This window comes from Ovis canadensis, chromosome 18, assembly GCF_042477335.2.
Source record: "Ovis canadensis isolate MfBH-ARS-UI-01 breed Bighorn chromosome 18, ARS-UI_OviCan_v2, whole genome shotgun sequence".
Taxonomy (NCBI): Eukaryota; Metazoa; Chordata; class Mammalia; order Artiodactyla; family Bovidae; genus Ovis; species Ovis canadensis.
The window spans coordinates 42,405,628-42,426,221 of record NC_091262.1 but is presented as its reverse complement, the minus strand read 5'-3'; the positions used below and the strand labels follow the sequence as shown (position 1 = coordinate 42,426,221).

Below are 20,594 nucleotides of genomic sequence, written 5' to 3'. Positions count from 1 at the left end.
GTCCATAGAGTCGCAAACAGCTGGACACACACAAGGCACTTAAAAATCTTCACTATTGGAAAATCAAAAATCCACTTTCCCGCTCTAAACTAATTTTCAAAACCAAAATTACATGAAAGATATAAAAAACACATTCACTTGATAATTTAAGTCAAAAATAAACTTACCAGACACACAGAATGCACAGCACCAAGCTTGAAACCTATGTAAATGCTGGATTCGGGTGACAGAGACATGGCAGTGTAGATGGACTATAACTCATGTCACATTCTGGATGGGGGGGATCTTGACCATGGGGAAGCCACATGCACACAGGGGCAGGGGTATATAGCAACTTGCTGTCCGCCCTCTAAATTCTGCGGCAAACCTAAAACTGCTCTAAAAAATAAACTCTATTAAATAAATATATAAATTCAAGGGTTTTCTTTGCTTGTTTTCAGGCCCTCTGGTTTTATAACAGAATGCCTACTTGTATTTTGGTTTATTAGATGATGCAAAAGTTTAGATCAGAGATGAAACCACTATAAAGCATTTTCCTGCACCTGTAATGAACAAGGCGTCATAAAACCCTAATGAGCGTAGACTCTTCTCCAAGTACAGAAACATGAACAAAGTTAAGATAGCAAAAATGCAGGTCAGAGAAAAGGTGACTTAACGTCAACCAATTCAAGAGAAATTTAGTAAAGAAGGAAAGTTGTTCCTTAACTATTCCAACCAATTTTAAATATTTTTAAAGTTCACTAGTTAAAAAGTTAAAAATTATAATGAACACATAAAGGGACTGGATTATTCAAAGTAGAATGAAGTTTTGAACATGAAAACACCATTTCTTTGAATTACCGGGATTTATGTACTGTTCTCTGTCCAAAAAGGAGATTGTAAGTTAATGCTCAAGAGAAATGGAAAAAAATGCCTGATTAGTAAGAAAGACTTAAATAAGCCAATCTTTAAATAACCCCATAGGGAAAAAAGTCATTTATGTTCAAAAAATTAAACACAAGCCATTCCACTTGATAAGTAAGTGTTAATGTTGACCTAAGAAATGTTTTTTTAAAAAAACAAAAGGGAGTCACCAGGTGGTGCAGTGGATAAGAATGCCCCTGCCAACGCAGAGGACATGGGTTCAAGCCCTGGTCCGGGAAGATTCCACATGCTGCAGAGCAACTAAGTCCGTGTGCCACAACTACTGAAATCTGGGTGCTCTAGAGCCTGCAACAAAGAGTAGCCCCCACTCTCCACAACTAGACAGAGCCCTCGCACATCAATGACAACCCAGCACAGCCATAAATAAATAGAATTATATTTAAAAACTGCAGAAGATCAAGTATTAAAAGTCAGAAATTTAAAACTCACCATATATTGTTAATTCCCTCATTTGTTTTTAAACTCTGAAATGGTATGCTAACATTTCTTTGTATTACAGGTAATAAATAATAAAATCTTATCAGGTCACTGGAGAGTGGTAAAAACAAGCACGGTCTCCACCTGCAGCATAAAGTGGCCACGTGTTCACATGACCCTTCAGGAAACGCACTGTGCACAGCTGTGCGTGAAGGGGGTGTGACTTTACTCATGTACAGCTAAGTCACAGAACCAGAGCACTTGAGTGTGGAAAGGAAGTGCCCTGTGCAGGACATCTGTGGTCATATTTATTACAGGGGCAAGTCTTCTCTGATGGGACTGAGAAGGTCACAGGCAGCCAAAGAAGGGGACACCAGGAGTGGGGACAAGCAGTACCCATAAGGCAGTTGAACAAGTGGCCAGTAACGGGGCTGGGAGCCTGACGTATAGCAGAACTAAGGCTTTGGGTTTGGGCTCCCATGGTCATTGCTATCCACCACTTCTCTTCTGCCTTCCTGATGCATAGAGGGTGACGCTCTTGGCCCCCAAACAGTGGAGAGTGTGGTGAGAGGCAGGAAATCATTCCTGAGGAGATGGCCCACTACAGCGCCATTGCCCCCCAATACGAACATGGGAGGATAAACAGAATTCCTTTCCTGAACAGCCCCCGAAAACATGAGGCCCTGAGAACACAGTCTCACTTGCAGGGAGAGAGGCACTCTACAGCTAACATCCCCAAAACAGAATGTGGGTTTGTTGTTGTTTAGTTGCTAAGTTGTGTCTGACTCTGTGTCTGACCCATAGACTTGTAGCCCACCAGACTCCTCTGTCCATGGAATTCTCCAGGCAAGAATACTGGAGTGGGTTGCCATTTCCTCCTCCAGGGCATCTTTCCAAAGCAGGATCAAACCCATGTCTCCTGCTTTGGGAGGAGGGTTCTTTACCCCTGAGCCACCAGGGCATCCTGTGGCTTTTTAGTACCATCCTGATAAATACAAATGAGAAAATCATTACCTCCCTTTGCGGGGACACTTCAGAGTCCCCACACAAAGGAGTACTCTGTCAACCATGCAAACTTACAATCAGGCCTCCCACTCAAAGACAAACTTGCATCTGCTAATGCCTACAGATGCATCATTGAGCAGAGTTTACAATTCACACACACATGTTACCTGTAAACTGTGGTCGTTGGTGTGGCCACCTTCTCCTTCAGGATGCGGCATTTAAATTTATCGTACTACAAAGAAAAATACACCCAAATAGTATCACATAAAACGTTTAAGTGGGAAAAAATGTTCCCTTTTTCCAACAAACACTGAATGGGCATCTGCTATGTTCTAGGTGCTGAGACCCTGGGGACACATGGGGCTCAGCGCCTGGTTCTGTGCCACCCAGGATGGGTGCCCAGAGCCTGTGTGGGCCCTGAGCATTTGACACATAACTGATCTGAACTGAGGGGCACCGCCAGGCCAAAACACACTGGATTCCAGAAGCACAATGTGGAAGAAAAGAATATAAAATCACTTTTTATGTTGGTTACATATTTTTTGATTTACTGGGTTAAATAAAATGTTATAAAGATTAATTTCACCTTTTACTTTTAAAATGTGGTTACCAGAAAATTTCAGATGACATACATGGCTCAGATTTGGGAATGGTGTTATTAGACTGGACTGTTCTAGAAGATTTCAGCTTTAACTACAAGAAATCAATAAAATTCTGAAGACACAGCTACAGTATGAATTTGTACAAAAAATTAAAACAAAGTCTACACTAAATGATATTATTACATTAAAAAACAGCAGACACTTTTCTGCTTTCATCATTATTACTATTGTGCCAGATACTTTGTATTAAATAACTATTTAAAGGAGGTAATTATTGGGAGAAAAAAATAGACTTGTATGATTTAACTGCTGTGTACTTACATGTTAAAATCAAGTCATTTTTCTTCACAAAGTTTTGATGGAATTTAGTTCTCAACCCAAAATATGTGAGAAAATAATTGCAAATCACATATCTAATATGAGATTAATATCTAGAATATATCAAGAACTCCTACAGCTCAACACCAAAAAACAAACAACCCAATTCAAAAGTGGGCAAAGGATTGAACAGACATTTCTCCAAAGAAGATCTACAAATAGCAACAGGTATGTGGAAAGATGCTCTCACCAGCCATTAGAGAAATACAAATAAAGACCAGAATGGGGTACCTCCTTCACACCCACTGGAATGGTTATTTTATTTTTTGAAGGGAAAGGGAAGGGAGAGAACGAAAAAGTCAAATTGTCAAGAATACAGAGAAGCTGGAACGCTCATGCTGGCAGGAATGTAAAACAGTACAACCACTGTGGCAAACAGCATGGCAGTTGCTCAAAAAATTAAATGTAAGATTTCCATATAATTCAGCAACTCCACTTCCGGGTATACACTGAAGAACTGAAAGTGGGGACATGAACAGATACGACTACACCCATGGAGTAACATTTTTCTTAGTAGTCAAGAGATGTCTGTTGGCAAAGAGTGAATAAATAAAAGGTAGTCCATCCATAAAGGGGAATGAATATTATTCAGCCTCAAAAGAGGAAGGCAATTCTGACACTTTCTAGGACATGGATGAACCTTAAGCAAACAACACTGAGACAGGCCACTCAGAAGGACAATTACCGTGTGATTCCACCTGATGAGGCCCTAGAGCATCACTCTCAAGGAGACAGAAGGGGTGGGGAAAAGGGGATTCGGTGTAACTGCTGGGAGGCGCAGAGCTCTGGAGATGGGCGCTGACAGTGGCCGCACAACAGTGTGAGAGTATTAACGTCACAGAACTGTTCACTTAGAATGTGATTCAAACAGTAATTTTTATATTTTGGATAGTTTACCACACACAGAAAAAAAGCAGCTGCAACTTTTACCAAATCCAAATCTACTTTTTAATTCAAGCCCACAAAACTAACAATATCGCATGTACTCTCAAATTATGTTTTCTTTGTTATTTATGATTTTAAAAATAAAATTTAGAAGATATTTTAAGTAAATTAGTTTGAACAATAAAAAGAGAAAGTTGAAGTTTTACACGGGTTACTCCAGGCTAGAATCTATTTTAAAAATTAGCAGAAAACCCCAACGAAAAGAGAAAAAGCCAGAATTTTATATGGTATTATTAACATTGTTGAATTCAATAGCTGGAGTACTAACACCACTCAGGATTAATCAGATTTATAAAACACACAAATGAACACTATTCTCCCGGCCCTTTACCTACTTATATCTGCATTACAAATCTGAACCAAGTGTTAGGAACAATGTGGTGAGCAGGGCCTGACCATTTGTTTAAAGCAGTGGTGTGCTATCACTGCTCAAGTCCCCCCGTAATCACCTTGAATAGGTCCAGGAGGACCTCCGTGCTGACTTCCAGTCTCTCAAATGGCTGCTGCTCTTTGATGATGGCCTGGCACATGCTCTGCAGCACCGGCAGCTCTGCGCTGGACACGGCCCTGCAGGGAAGAACAGTTGCCACAGACCACTGGGACCGAACCTGTGACCTGAGGCCCTAGTCATCAGCAGATCAACTTTCTCCCCAGAGGAACGTGCTGCTCCATGGTCCAGGATTTCAGAGACTCAACATGTCCCCCAAACCCCACTCCTTCCCTCCTCCACCATCTGTGCTCAGGTCCCTCCAGTCTCGTGGGCCGCACCCCCCAACTGCCAGACCCAAGGCTTCCCCACAGAGGCCTGGGATGCTCTGGGACAGCTCCCTGCCATCCTCCGTCCCACCCTACTTCCAGGTCACTGAGCTCTCAGCTCAGTGCCCATCTGCTTGTCCCACAGCTCTGCCACCTCCCACAGCAAACGGTGGTGTGTCTGTTTCTGTCTGTCTCCCCCGACTGGATGGCTGAGCCTATGAGGACAGGCTGATCTCCACTGGGGAGTCAGCAGCACCAAGCCCAGCACACAGGAGGCACCTACACATTCTGAGATGACTCTGATGGGGAGGGGTGCTCACAGGGGACAAGCTTGGCTGGGCTAGGAGCTACAGAGCACTGGGAGCTTGGGCAGCATGGAGGTAACAGCTGGAGGTAGAATGAACCACAGGCAACCAGGCTACAGACACCAGGGGTCTACACTAAGGCAGAAGGAGCGAGAAGGGGGGTCAGGTAGAACCACTGAGGGGACAAAACGGGCAGAACTGGATGGAGTGACAGGGTTGGGGATGAGGGCCAGGGTGGGGTAGAGAGGACCCTTGGGTTTCAGTTTGACAGCTGGGAAGGCTTCCATATAGAGTCGTGAGAGGTAAGGAGGGCTGAGGCGGGGCCTATGGCTCAGGAGTTCATGCACAGACCTAGGGAATGCGAAACCTCCAGGGACTGGCCCTTCTGGCTCCAGCCACGGGATATGCGGCTGGGGGGCACGTCGCCCTTGACCATCACGACGAGGACTACTTGCTCTCTGGGGATTAACCTGACCACTCTGGTCCGAATCAGTAGTCTGCCCTAACAAGCCTCAGGTTAGATAAATAGTGTGTCATGTCTTTCTTTTTGAAAGAAAGAAAACCACTTGAGAAGTTACCCTCAAATCTACACTCATAAATAATAATTTTCAGACATGGTTACCCCATCTGTAATCATGTCCTGTATCAGATCTTCAGTGCACTGACAAGTAGGCGCTCAGGGTTACCTGTCTTCCAGGTACACATCGTAGTGAAAGCCACCGCCGCCGGGCGGGCTGCAGCACAGGAGGCCCCCGTAGTGGAGCTCCAGGGCTTCCCCGAGTATGTGGGCACTGGAGTGCCAGTATACCTGCGGTGGGACAGAGGCCAGGCCACAGCTGCATCGTGGGAAGTCACCAGGCGGACGCAGGGATGAGTGAGCATGTGGGTACAGCACTAGGAAACAGACCCCAGGACACAGGCAGTGTCGTCTCTGCAGACTGCTGAGACCCACCTGCTTCTGAGCCCTCCTTGGAGCCCACTGTGCCCCCCCCCCCACCCATGCCCCACAAGCCAGCCGTGTGCTTCTCCTGCAGCTTTACTCTGAGCAGCGCTGAGCCCAGCTCCTAAACCATTTCCTTCTGGGCCTCAACCATGAGCAGAAGAAAGCTGGACCATGAGCAGAGCAGCCACCCAGAGCTGGTTCAGGCCCAGTGCAGAGGGCCACCTGTGAGTGTGAGCACTGGCCCCCTTCCTCCTCCTCTGGCTAACCTTTCTGAGTCAGAGATGCAGCCACAGTGGCTGTTCCTGACATCACTCACATTAACAAGATTTTGCGTCTACACAGCAGTCTTCACACGCTAAACAGCACATGGCTGTGGAAGTTTGAAAGAGGACTCAGGAAGGCAGAGGAGTCTCTTGGAAGAAAAAAGTTTACTGAATCATCTGAGCTCTGCATACTATTAACATGGTACCTTTGTGACAATGTCACTGGGTCTCACCTAGATAATGTACACCAGGGCTAGGGCTGGAGCCTGGAAGGTAACTCATTTTCACGAGCAACGACAACTATTCTGGAAGCCCTACAACATGACATCAGGTGCCAGGGGTGGACTGATCAGGCATTCTAGGAAGACTTCCCATGATAATATGATAAATGCTTTATCTTTCATGATGTCACTGAACACAGGGGGAGAGAACGTCAAGGAGGCTGACCCCTCTGTGGAACATTAAGTGTGGTGGTCCCCTGTCCCCACCACCCATATTCCTGACAGACTGAAGGCACTTAGCAGCCCACTGTTAAAAAACCGTGTCTGCAGGTCAACCAAGAGCCCACCCGTGTGGGAAAGTGCTCAGGTCTCAGCAGGATTCTGACCTCAGGAAAAGGTTAAAACCACCTGCCAGGCCAGCCACCACAGCTGCTCCGGACTGGCTCCTACTTGACCTTCTCCAGAGGCTGACACAACCTGAAAGCATCTAGCTGTTTGATTTGCTTACTAACTATCCCTTCCACCTGTCATGAACTCTGCCGCCCACAGGATCAGCACGTGCACCCAGCACCTTGGATGCTGGTCAGCTGACCGAAGAAATCAACACAGGTTTACAAGTTTCAGGGTGGCGTCTGGTATGAAGCTAGGTGACTGTTGTTAGGGTTAGTCCTTAAGTGAGAAAAACTACCACACATATGCAAGCTATGTATTTCATTACATATTTCGTTCATGCTCTTTATGAATCACTTTTAAATATAGTGTCATGAATGTTAGATTTATTAAACACCAAACTTAGAAGATCACAAAACCCACTGTTCTACCCGTTAGTGTGTGACTTTGTACATGGTATATCTGACAACATAAACATCCAAAGTGTGGTTGGCTGGTTTTCAGACACTTACGGCCTGGGCCTCCTCATCCTCGAAGGTGAGGAGCTCCACAGTGGCATCCCCTTCCAGCGGGCGGTTCAGGTCCCACAGCTCCCCGTTCACTTTGGCCACCACGGTGGTTTGTGCTAGCTCCTGACTGGGGAAAGGACGGTCATATGGGGGTTAACCCATCACAGACTAAAGCTATTCCTTAAAACAAAACATGAAATTAATTTCCAGGGTTTGTTTCTTTCTTAAGTGGAAAGTACAAATGTAAACTAAAAGATTTTTTTTTTAATTTTTGTGACGTTTAAGTACAAAAGGAATATGATTTGTTCACTGTAAAAATTCAGAAAACAGAATGCACAGAAACAAAATCACATACATCTTACTACCCAGAGATAAGTACTCACAACATTTACACATCAACATAAAAACTTTGAAAATATTATTCTGCTTATGTTATCTAATAACCTACTTTTAAACTTTGGCTTCCCTGGTAGTTCAGCTGATAAAGAATCCACCTGCAATGCGGGAGACCTGGGTTCAATCCATGGGTTGGGAAGATCCCCTGGAGAAGGGAAAGGCTACCCACTCCAGTATTCTGGCCTGGAGAGTTCCATGGACTGTATAGTCCATGGGGTTGCAAGAGAGTTGGACACGACTGAGTAACTTGCACTCACTTTTTAAGCTTAACAGTAAACCAAAACAGTTTCTCCAACAGCAGACAGACATGTAAAACATGCTACCTGACAGCTGCAGTGGAACTACAATTTGCCTAATGCACCCACTATTGCTGGGCATTTCGGTTATAATTTGAGGGTTTTGCTTTTCTTGTTTTATTTTGACAGTGACAAATAATGCTGCAGTGAATATTCTTGAATATTCATTGAATATTGAATATATCTTAGTTCCTATTTTCTCAGGAAAATTCTAGAAGTAAACCTGGGATTTAAACTTTTAACAGCTTAACTGGACTACATTGCCAAATTTTCCTACCAGGAGAGGGCCAAGAATACCTTTCTCTGTATTCTCAGGGGGTACAAAATTATGTCTTCTTGGCAATGTAATGTTTTCATTTATATTTCTGTGAGTGCCCTGAGCTGGGCACAGCCCTATGGTTAAGAGCACACACTCTGGGGTCAGGCTAACCTCAGGTTGAACCCTGAACAATTTACTTAGTTTTTCTAAGCCTTGCTTTCCTTATCAGTAAAATGGGAATTACAGGACCTTCTTCATATATTTATTCTGAGGATAAAGTAAGGTGTGGGCTTCCCAGAAGGCTCAGTGGTCAAGACTGCCTGCAATGCAGGAGATGGAAGGAGATGGGGGTTTGATCCCTGGATTGGAAAGATCCCCTGGAGAAAGAAATGGCAACCCACTCCAGTATTATTGCCTGGAGAATTCCATGGACAGAGGGGCACCAGCGGACTAGAGTCCAGAGGGTCGCAAAGATTCAGACACAACTGAGCAACTACACAGCGACAAAAATAAGGTGTACTCATCATCAGAACTTAATAAATGTTCAGTATTACTGTCAAAGGAGTAGAATCTCAGTTTCCTCTCTGCTGGCTGGGCCAGGCAGCTCAGGCCCCTCCAGTCCATCATCTCCATCGTCTACAGTCAGCATATGGCTGGCCCTGCAGCAGGAGGGGGCTATGTGGCTACAGTGGAGGAGATAGGCAGAAACACTGCCGCATCTATGCCTTTAGACTATGCAGGGCACCAAGCCACCCCCTTCCGGCCCTCTGGGGATGGAACACAAGTGAGCTACAACCTTTAGACCACACAGACAAGGCAACACTGTACCAGACCACCCAGTAGCCACATGGAAGGACTTCAGGTCCCCAAATGAGGGTATGGAGAAGCACTGCCTCCCAGCCTGGATCTTACACCCCCCGACTGCTCTCAGAGAGATGCTGACCAAATTTAAGCCACGGAGTTTTCTGTGGTCTCCACCGCAGCAGTTTAGCCTGTGTCTTAACTGACACAGAAAAAAGGACCTGGAAGTAACAAGGCAAATTATATGGCACTGGCTTAGCAGATGGGCAGCAGTTACAAGGAGAGACACTAAGATGCGCAGAGCTAACAACCCTTGTTACAGCACAATAAAGTATCTTGTAAGACTTGCAGGCAAAAGATCTGCTCACAACGCCTGTAGCACATGAGCAAACAGGTATGAAAAGGTAGAATGTTGGGATATGCCAGGGAACTCCTGTGACTTTGAGCAAAAAACTACAGAGGATGAGATGGCTGGATGGCATCATCAACTCAATGGACATGAGTTTAAGTAATACTCCGGAAGGTAAGTAAGGACAGGGAAGCCTGGAGTGCTGCAGTCCATGGGGACACAAAGAGAGGGATACAACTGAGCGACTAAACAACGACGACAGCCAGACCAAGAAGGCTTCCCAGGTGGTGCTAATGAAAAAGAACCCGCCTGCCAATGCGGGAGACTTAAGAGATGTGAGTTTGATCCCTGGGTCAGAAAGATCCCCTGAAGGAGGGCATGGCAACCCACTCCAGTATTCTTGCCTGGAGAATCCCATGGACAGAGGAGCCTGGTGGGAGTCCATGGCGTCACAAAGAGTCAGACATGACTGAAGCAACTGAGCATGCACACACCAGATCAAGGGATACTCAGGTGAGACCTGTTCTGCTTGCAAGCAGAGGTGGCAAGGGGACAGGCAGTGACAGCCCTTCTCAGAGTCCATGCAGGGACAGACAAGATGGGCCCGTCCAACTGCACAGGTCAGAGTAAGGGAGCCACTCTCCCCCGGCCTACAGTATGTCTAATCTTGGTTCATTAAATGGAGGAAAAGACAAACGAGTCAAGCACAAAGCCAAGGAATAAGAGGGTGAGAAGTCCCGGTCTAGGAGAACTCTTTAGGAAAATTACTCTCGTGTGAGACTGATTAGAAGCGTCTGGTGAGAGGCCTACTTCAGTTAATTGCTTGAGAGAACTGTTTTGCAGAACAAACCATAAGCCCCACTCACACATACCCGTGACTGACCCTCAGGGGAGCCCTGAGACCCCACCCCCAGCTTCACCATGTACACCAAGGGAGCGGCACCAAACACGCAGCCTCCACACCCAGTGGCTGTCCGCACTTGAGACGTGGCAGGTGAGGGCAAGGGATGACGATGGACCTTCCAAACTGCAAAACCAGGTCCAACAGAGGACAATAGGCGACCGAGCTACTCCCAGAGAACAAAGGGCTGCCAGACAGGCCGACCCAAGCCAACAGGACCCGAGGGCTCCTGAACACTGCGTTGGAGCCAGCCACACTGCTCCTCTCTGTCTCAAATGACCGAGATTGCATTGATCCCTCACTGTAACTCATTGTCTGTTAGTTTGCTTACAGCTGGCTGATGGGTGAAGGCGGGAGGGCGGTTGTGTGGTTCACCTAAAGTCAGTCCCAGGCTTTCTGCTGCCACTGGCAGTGCCTGGAGTTGACTCACAGGGGAGAGAGGAGGGACGGCGGGGCATGAGGCAGGGGGCTACTCCCAGGGGTCTGGACATCAAGGGACATGGCTGGGAGACACTGCCCCTGATGCCAAGAGTCTTCTCTCCCGTGGCAAGAGTACCTGGACTGGAAATGGGTTGGGTCAGTAAGACCTGTGTCTCCATTCTCCCACAGCTCGGCACGGCCTGTGACTCCGTATGAGCTTACAACCCCTAAGGGATCAAAGCGTGCCACTCTGGGGTCTTGGACTCAAAGCACTCTCATTCTTCAGCTGCTACCCCCCTGGCCTGTGAGCTGGTCCATGGGTGACACCCAGCCTGCACCCCAGATGCAGACAAACCCCACCTAAAGGACAGCTGAGTGACAAGATGGTGAAGGGGGGACCAGGGTCCATGAATAAAGGCCTGGCCCAGAGATACCCGCCAGCAGGCCTCCGCCACACTGTAAGGGGAGAATGTGGCATCTGTCTTCTCTAAGCTGCGGTCTCTGAGGGGCTTCTTCTGACAGTTTAGTTAGGAGCCCCAAGGGCACTGGGAGCACAGGTGACTGACTGACTCCCAAGGGGCCCGGAGCGCTGCTCTTCTATCGAGCTCCCAGGTGACGCCAGTGCTGCTGGTCCGGGGACCACAAGCCAAGAGCTACTCATCACTGAGCTATCAAGTGTCCTTTGCCCATTTTTTTCTGTGAGGGTGTTTTTCTGAGGATAATTGGCTATGTATAGGATGACTGGGTCAGGGCTGGAGTTCAAACATTTAAGAAAGATAGAGCATCTCTGCGTCCCACCTTCTACAGGGCCACTCCCCTCAAACCCTATCAACATTAACTGATATTAATTAAACCTTTGATAGACCAATAGATATTATAATACACAATTAATTTGCAGTCCTAAGACTATTTTTTTTTCTGAAGTTTTCATCTTTTTCCTATTAATGTGAAAAACTAAGGAGCAATCATTTGTTTTATATGGTGCATTTTTCTCACATCTGTCATTTCCCTTTCTGTGGTGTCATTCTCATGCACAGCTATTTCTCCAAAATGAGTTCAAATCTTCCCATCCTTGCCTGAATGATCTGGACCTTATGCACTGCACTTCGGAAGGCCTACTACACTCCTTCAGAGCAGGAAGAATCATCTATGCAATCTGCTCTCAGGAAACCAAGGCAACAGGCAGAATAACTTAATAAAACTATTATTTTTAACTTTATTTTTGTATCCAGCCACTTCACTGCACCCTTACCAAGAGTTTTTCAGTTACTTCTCTAAGTCACATTTTTAGAGTTTCCTCCTTGTTCAATTGCCCTAACTGCCTGAGTTGAATTCTCAGTCATTTCATTTTTTCTTATTTGATAATAAAAGCCTTCAAGCAATACAAATCTGTTTCTGATCACCACTTCAGATTTATTCCACAGATGTTGAAATGTATTCTCCTATAAATTTTCTGAGACTTCCTTGGTGGTCCAGGGGTTAAGACTCTAAGCTCCCAGTGCAGAGGGTTTGATCCCTGGTCAGGAAGCTAGATCCCACATGCTGCAACTGACAGTTCGTTTGCCACCAAGACACGTCACAGTCAAATAAATAGTTTTTTAAAAAGAAGCATTTTCTAAGAATATTCCTTTCTATTACTAAGAATACTTGTTTTTATTTCCCTTCACCTGAGCATCTTGAAGTTTTTAATTTCCTAGTTTTGTTTTGTCTTGTTGCCATTTAATGTTTACTGAGTTCACAATGGATTTCATTTTGTTCACAGAATGCTAACTGTGTGTTTCTGCATCTTATTCTGAGGAGCCGAAAGCACAACCACACGTCCCAAGAAAGAAGGCACCATGTGGGCCACAGCACGGAGACCGGGGAGTAGCCTTGGAGCCCATCTTAAATGTTACTGTTCAGACCGTGTCATCTTAACTCTGGCCTATTTGGTCAAGAACTGAGATAGGTATATTAAAGCCTGCTACTCTTGAGTTCTTATAATTTTGCATTTCTGGTGTGATGCTACATTATATAACTCATAAAGGGGTGTGAAAAGTTGAGGATTACACTGTTCTTCTATTTTAAAAATAAGCCCCCGTCTCCCACTCGATGACTGTATCCCTGAGTTCTGCCACCTGAAGGTAATATCATGACCTTTGCTTTCATCACGTATGTCTGATGTGGTTAGGCCCATCCTTTCAGTCAGTCAGTTCAGTCGCTTAGTCATGTCCGACTCTTTGCGACCCCATGAATCGCAGCACGCCAGGCCTCCCTGTCCATCACCAACTCGTCCTTTAGCGCTGGACAATTTTACTTTGTAGATAACTCCTGCAACCCCTCTGTCATCAAACTTGAGGGTGGTTTTGACCTGGTGCCTGTGGAAATGAATGTCACTGACAGAGCAACAAAGAACATGGCCTAGGATAAAATGACCTTGTTTCCCAAGCTTGGACCATCTCTTCAGTGCAGGGCAGCTCAGACTTTAATCCGCCAACATGCATATGACTCTCCACGAAGAGACAGAAGTTTACTCTTGCCTCAAAGCCCATTTTCCCAGTGCATCTATCCATCTCTCCTGGAAAGCACAGGAACAGATGGGAAGGCCCTCGAGAGTATATGATGTAATAGGATAAAAAAACACAATCTTAACCAGTTTTCAAAGGAATCTGAGAATTTGAATTGTTGAAAAGTTTGCTTTTTAAATAATAAGTTTATTTACATGGCAGTTCTGAGCTACAGCTTCCACAGAATTTTCTTTAATGCCAGGAATTAACATTAAGCAGAACAACGAAACTTCACTGAAGTGTCTAAATTCTAGGAAGATCAAAGCACCTATTCTAGGGCTGATCATAGCTCTAACACATACATCTTCAATTTATAATTAGTAAGCTTTCTTTGTACATTTCTAGAGAGGTTTTATGGAGAAGGTAATGGCAACCCACTCCAGCACTCTTGCCTGGAAAATCCCATGGATGGAGGAGCCTGGTAGGCTGAAGTCCATGGGGTCGCTAGGAGTCGGACACGACTGGGCGACTTCACTTTCACTTTTCACTTTCATGCATTGGAGAAGAAAATGGCAACCCACTCCAGTGTTCTTGCCTGGAGAATCCCAGGGACGGGGGAGCCTAGTGGGCTGCCGTCTCTGGGGTCGCACAGAGTCGGACACGACTGAAGCGACTTAGCAGTAGCAGCAGAGAGGTTTTAATTTTCAGAGTATCTTCCATATACATTATTTCATTTAATATTTACAACCTTATGAGGTAAATGATGAAAGTATTATCATTTCTACTTAAGGTATAAGAAAACAGGCTTGGACAGCTGAAGGGATCTGCCCACACTGGTCCAAAGACTCACCCATGGTTATCTACTGGCAGAAGAATGGCTTGGAGTCAAGTCTGACAAAAGACCTGTAAAATCTCATAAAAGTATCTTGATGATAAACCAAGTCAATATCATGCCACCTGTCAAGGATTATACGCACTTTTCTCTACTATGTACTTTTATTAGAACTCTAAAAGTTGGACACTTTAAAGCGGAAGAGACTGTGTTCTGATATTCAATTACTTATTAAATGGCCTCTTTAGAAGCCAAGAGGGAATAGATAAACTGATTACATTTAATTTATTCAACTAAGAAAAAAATACTTCAGCAGCCCCAAGAACACACTGCCACCAAGCTCTGGCGCAGCACTTAACACTATCTGCTCCACACTACAGTTTACCTTATTTCAGCAGCCACCTGGTAAGGCGTTGTTTTCCAAGCTTCCCCTTTCACTATTCTCCCATCTGCCACTCTTACTGTGATCACATTGCTTGTATCTCCCTTCTTTTCAGAAATGGCAAGTAAGAGCTGATGATCTTTCTTCAATATTTCAAAAAACTTCAATCTTTCCTTCATAAAATTTGGTGGATTCTTCACCTGAAAGCCATCAGAATACAGAATATGGTAAGGTTAACACACACAGCTCACTTTTTTTTCTAACTGCTCAGCTCTAAATAAGCCCCACCCTCCTCAGCAGGCCCAGGGCATCCCCCCGAACCAGCCCCTAGGCTCTGCTTTAACTCCCACTCTCTAGAGACTCCCCTCTACAGGGCTGACCCCTTCCCAACTAAGTGCCTGCGTGCTCCTGTCTGACTCTGCGACTCCATGGCCTGTAGCCCACCAGGCTCCTCTGCCCCTGGGGTTCTCTGGGCAAGAATACTGGATTTCCTTTTCAAGGGGATCTTCCCAATCCAGGGATTGAAGCTGAGGCTCCTGCATTGGCAGGCAGGTTCATTACCACTGAGCCACCAGGGAAGCCCAGGTCTTACTGAGCCATGCAAACCCCTCTTCTTCCAACTGGCATCGCCCTTCTCTGCACACTTAGCAAGCCTGTGCACAGAGCCACACAACTCAGCCCTTAACTGATACACTATCTGACTTTGTTCTCTAGTTGTTTCTCCTATTTGTCTGAACTCCTCAACCCCAGGGATCTCTGTGAGGCCAAGTACTCCTCCTCTGCTATTACCAAATGCTGATGTACTTTTATCAGTTCTCTCCAGTTGCTGTAATGACATATTAAAAAAGCAACAAAGCCAGTTTCCTTAACACAAAAGAAAAGCTCTGCTGTCTCAACTTAAAGCAGTGCTTTATGGCTGTGTGGCTGTCTCATCTCTAAGCTTAAGATAGCTTTTTTTTTTTAAATCTTTATTTTTGGCTGTGCTATCTCTCTTTTGCTGCACAGGCTTTTCTCTAGTTTTGGTGAGTGGGGGCTACTCTCTATTAGAGGTGCATGGGTTTCTCATTACAGTGGCTTCTCTTGTTGTGGAGCATGGGCTATAGGTGTGCAGGCTCAGTAGTTGTGGCTTCCAGGCTCTAGAGCTACAGTTCATGGAGTCACAAAGAGTTGGACACGACTGAGTACAAATACACACACACACACACACCCCTGGGCAATTAACTATATAAGCGTATTTAAATTACAGGTTATTTCCACATATAATATTACATATTATTTTATTATTTATATTTATATTATTTATTATTATTATATATGCAATAAAATTACATATTATTTCCACAGCAATGACTTACCTCATTGTCAGGGTCGATCTCCTTTTTAACATCCTCTTCTGGGCTTTGACTAGGAGGAGGCTGACAAACAAACGGAAATAATAAACAACTCATACCAATGACCACAAAGGGCAACAGGTTTGAAGCCTAAGAAACAGGGACAGGGGCAGGCAGCAGGCATCCCATATGAGAGGCCCTCCTGACCACCACCTTCAACCCTCAACAGGTAAGTGGTTTTCTGGGGTTCAGTCCTTCCTGACTGTGCATTTTCACACATTCTTGCTAACTGTTCAGTTCAGTCGCTCAGTCGTGTCCAACTCTTTGCGACCCCATGAATCGCAGCACGCCAAGCCCCCCATCCATCACCAACTCCCGGAGTTCACTCAGACTCACGTTCATCAAGTCAGTGATGCCATCCAGCCATCTCATTTTCTGTCGTCCCCTTCTCCTCCTGCCCCCAATCCCTCCCAGCATTAGAGTCTTTTCCAATGAGTCAACTCTTCACATGAGGTGGCCAAAGTACTGGACTTTCAGCTTTAGCATCATTCCTTTCAAAGAAATCCCAGGGTTGATCTTCTTCAGAATGGACTGGTTGGATCTCCTTGCAGTCCAAGGGACTCTCAAGAGTCTTCTCCAACACCACAGTTCAAAAGCATCAATTCTTCGGCGCTCAGCTTTCTTCACAGTCCAACTCTCACATCCATACATGACCACTGGAAAAACCATAGCCTTGACTAGACCGACCTTAGTCGGCAAAGTAATGCCTCTGCTTTTGAATATACTATCTAGGTTGGTCATAACTTTTCTTCCAAGGAGTAAGCGTCTTTTAATTTCATGGCTGCAGTCACTATCTGCAGTGATTTTGGAGCCCCAAGAAATAAAGTCTCACACTGTTTCCACTGTTTCTCCATCTATTTCCCATGGAGTGATGGGACCAGATGCCATGATCTTCGTTTTCTGAATGTTGAGCTTTAAGCCAACTTTTTCTGTGTACTTAATATATTTTGCTCTTTAATGATTCCCCCCACCCAAAATCTTAAACAATGTTCCTGGAAGTCAGTTGCAGAGCTGTCACCAGCGACTTTAAATGCACTGTTTCAGGAAGGTGTTACCCAGGAACACCACAGTCCCCCGGCAAAAAAGTGAGGAACATCCACAGTCTGAGCCACAGCAAGAACTTCAAATACCCTATATCACTGGAAGGTAAGTGAATCAAAACAATAACATGCATGCCTGCTCAGTCGCTCAGTCATGTCTGACTCTTTGCGACCCCAAGGACTGCAGCCAAGCTTCCCTGTCCTTCACCATCTCCCGGAGCTCACTCAATCTTATGTCCATTGAGTCGATGATGTCATCCAATCATCTCACCCTCTGTCGCCCCCTTCTCCTCGTGCCCTCAATCTTTCAGAACACTATTAAGTGACAAGGTTAAATACGCAAATCTCAAAACAGACCTCCCCCACCCCGCCCCGGAAACCAGGCAAGGACCAAACACCCCGAGCCACCTGTCGTCAACAGGTCAGACCAGCCATTGATCAGAACGAAGGGAAGGGTTTCTATAGGGAGTTGCTGGTCTTCCGCCCAAGCAAAGAACACTGAGTTTTAAACACCGCAACATTTTTTTCAAAGAAAGTAGAACCCCATTTCTGCCACTGAAGAAAATAAGTAGCGGACAATTTAGAAAAGCTGAGACTTCACTGCAAACGCAGCGGCCCTGGGGTGTCTGGCCTGCGGTGGGCTCCGGGCCCGAGCGGGATAGTGGGGGGAACGGGGAGGAGGTCCGGTCTCAGCACCTTCCTGCCGCCCATCGGTCCTCAGCGCATCCGCACCTGCCGCTCCCCCCCAACCCCCGGCGCACCCGCCCAGCCCGGCAGACAGCCCCCTCCTCCGTACCTGCGCGCCTGCGGCCTCGCGCCCCGCCTCCGCCCGCGCCGCGCTCTCCAGCCGCGCTTGGTGGCTCAGCTCCTCCGCAAGGCACAGCCGCAGACGGTACAGGCGGTGGCGCAGCTCGCGGTTCTCTGCCCGCAGCTGCGCCACCTCGCGCGTGAGGCACGGCCCCTCGGCCTGGCAGCGGTCCGGCGCGTTCAGCTGCTCGTCCCTCAGACGGTGGACCTCCGCCCACAGCCAGCGGATGTCTTCCTCCTGCCGCGCCAGGCGCGACGCCACCGCCTCAGCCGCAAGGGCCTCAGCCGCCATGGCGGCAAGCTCACCTCCCACACGCACGGACGCCACGCGTGGACAGCCGGCAGTGAAGGGGCGCACTGCGGGGCGGGGCGCGGCCAGCGGTATATAAACGGGGGGGGCGGGGCGCCAGGGCAGGGTGGGGCTGGTTGTACACTGCAGGGGCGGGGCGATAGATGCTGACGGGGAGGCAGATACTGGGCGGGGCTATAGGACCTGTAGGGGCCCGGCGATGTGGAAGGGTGGGGCCGGCCTTGCAGTGCAGGAGCGGGGCGATAGTAGCTGAGGGGAGCGGAGATATGAGATGAGGTGGGGCTCTAGGAATTGTAGGGCGGGGCCATGTGGAAAGGTGGGGCCGGCTGTGCACAGCCGGGGTGGGAGGATAGGCGCTGGAAAGGCGGTGCCATAGGACCTGTAGGGGGCGGGGCGAAGCGAAGAGGTGGAGCGAAAGGTACAGTAAGGAAGGCGGGGTAATGGGAGGGGTGGGGCCAGTTGTAAACTGTGGGGCGGGACTATGGAACGAGGGGCGGGGCAGTGGAAAAGGTCCAGGGGCCAGAAACCAGGGAGGGGCGGGCCAGGTGGACCCAGTTGGGCACTCTTTTGGACTGGAGACCACCAGGTACCGGCAGACTGGCCTGTACAGCGGCGTTGGCCCTGAACAGGTACAAGGTAGCTTCAGAGCTACCAGTATGTTCAGTTCAGTTCAGTCACTTAGTCGTGTCTGACTCTTTGCGACCCCATGGACTGCAGCACGCCAGTATGTTGCCAAAATGCAAATTATCCAAAACCTGGGGAACATCTCCCTTCCCAGAATGGTTCTTGGCTTTCCCCTCTCAAATGCTGGCAGTCACCATTCTTTTAACTTGCCCCCAGATTCTAAAAAGTGGCCATTGAGAACTGACCTTCTTTGGCCTCATGCCAAGGCTGGCCAAGTGCAGAGGCCATGGCACCAGGGCACTCAGATTGCTACAAAGATTTACATCTGATGGCATAAAATTGCTAGCACCTTGAGGGTAGGACTAATGCCACATAGGTCTTTGTGTCCCTCATAACCGTGAGCACACACCCTCCCATAGAAGCAACACAAATTGATTTTTATTAACATTTTTATGGCTTGGGATGTGGCAAACCTTGTTCTAAGGTCTTTACACAAGTATGAACTCCTTTAATAGATACTCATATTGAGAGAGACAGCCATTTATAGGTTGAGAAACTGAAGCAAAAAGAGGTTACATGATCAATAGTGGAGGGAGGAATAAGCAGGCGGAGCACAGAGGATGTTAGGGCGATGAAGCTCCATCTGATCCTGTAATGACAGACACATGATATTATGCATTTTCCAAACCCACAGGATCTGCAACACCAAGAGTGAACTATGCGTACTCTGGGTGATAATTACATGTCAATGTAGAGTCATCCTTGTAACCAAAGTACCCCTCTGGTGGGGCATGTTGATAATGGGCAAGGGGGAGGCTGTGGGGAGGGCAGCGGGTACATGGGGATGCTTTGTACTTTCTGTTCAACTTTGCTGTGAACCTAGAACTGCTCTAAAAAATAAGGTCTGTGGGGGCCAAGGGGTCCCCGTGGCCTATTAGGAACCAGACTGCACAGCAGGTCAAAGTTAGGGTTAAGGTCAGGGTATGTTTGAAATGGGGCTTCCCTGATGACTCAGCAGTAAAGTATCTGCCTGCAATGCAGGAGCCACAGGAGAGATAGGTTCAATCCCTGGATCAGGGAAGATCCCCTTGTTGAGGGCATGGCAACACATTCTAGTATTCTTGCCTGTAGAATCTCATGGACAGAGGAGCCTGGCAGGCTACAGTCCATGGGGTCACAAAGAGTTGGATATGACTGAAACGACTTAGCAGGCAACACGAATGTTTGAGATAGCTTCAAATCTTCATACATTCTGGATTAAAGTCAAGGCGGAATATCCTGAGATTAGCACAAAAGTACTGAAAAGCCCACTTCCATTTCCAATATCCCATCTTTGTGAAGCACAGTTTTCTGCAGTGACAGCAACCAACATGAGATTCCAGTGTAGACTGAACATAAGCAACACACTCAGGGTGTCACTGTCTCCCATCACCCCTAGATGGGACCCTCCAGTTGCAGAAAACAAGCTCAGGGCTCTCATTGATTCCACACTATGGTGAGTGGTACAATTATTTCATTCTATATCACAATGTAATCATAATAAAGACAAAGTGCACAATATATGTGATGCACTTGAATTATCCAAAAACCAGCCCCTCTCTCTGGTCAGTGGAGAATTGTCTTCCATGAAACCGGTGAAAGT

The 20,594-nt window shown here is 46.8% G+C and overlaps 1 protein-coding gene across 6 annotated transcripts in view; it reads right to left on the bottom strand.

Annotated features, from left to right (window-relative positions):
• TARS3 (threonyl-tRNA synthetase 3) overlaps positions 1 to 18,412 on the bottom strand; it is a 44,924-nt gene extending 26,512 nt beyond the window's left edge. For all 6 annotated transcript variants that reach the window (XR_011250312.1, XR_011250313.1, XM_069559614.1 and 3 more), the window contains exons 1-7: positions 18,008 to 18,412; positions 16,136 to 16,195; positions 14,784 to 14,980; positions 7,662 to 7,785; positions 6,019 to 6,140; positions 4,721 to 4,838; positions 2,514 to 2,578 (exon numbers count right to left, since the gene is read on the bottom strand). Coding sequence is in view for 4 of the 6 variants with exons in the window: in XM_069559614.1 (XP_069415715.1) it covers positions 2,514 to 2,578; positions 4,721 to 4,838; positions 6,019 to 6,140; positions 7,662 to 7,785; positions 14,784 to 14,980; positions 16,136 to 16,195; positions 18,008 to 18,310 (989 nt within the window). In the remaining 2 variants the exon portion in view is untranslated. The remainder of the gene's footprint in view (positions 1 to 2,513; positions 2,579 to 4,720; positions 4,839 to 6,018; positions 6,141 to 7,661; positions 7,786 to 14,783; positions 14,981 to 16,135; positions 16,196 to 18,007) is intronic.
• Between the last annotated feature and the right edge of the window lie 2,182 nt (positions 18,413 to 20,594).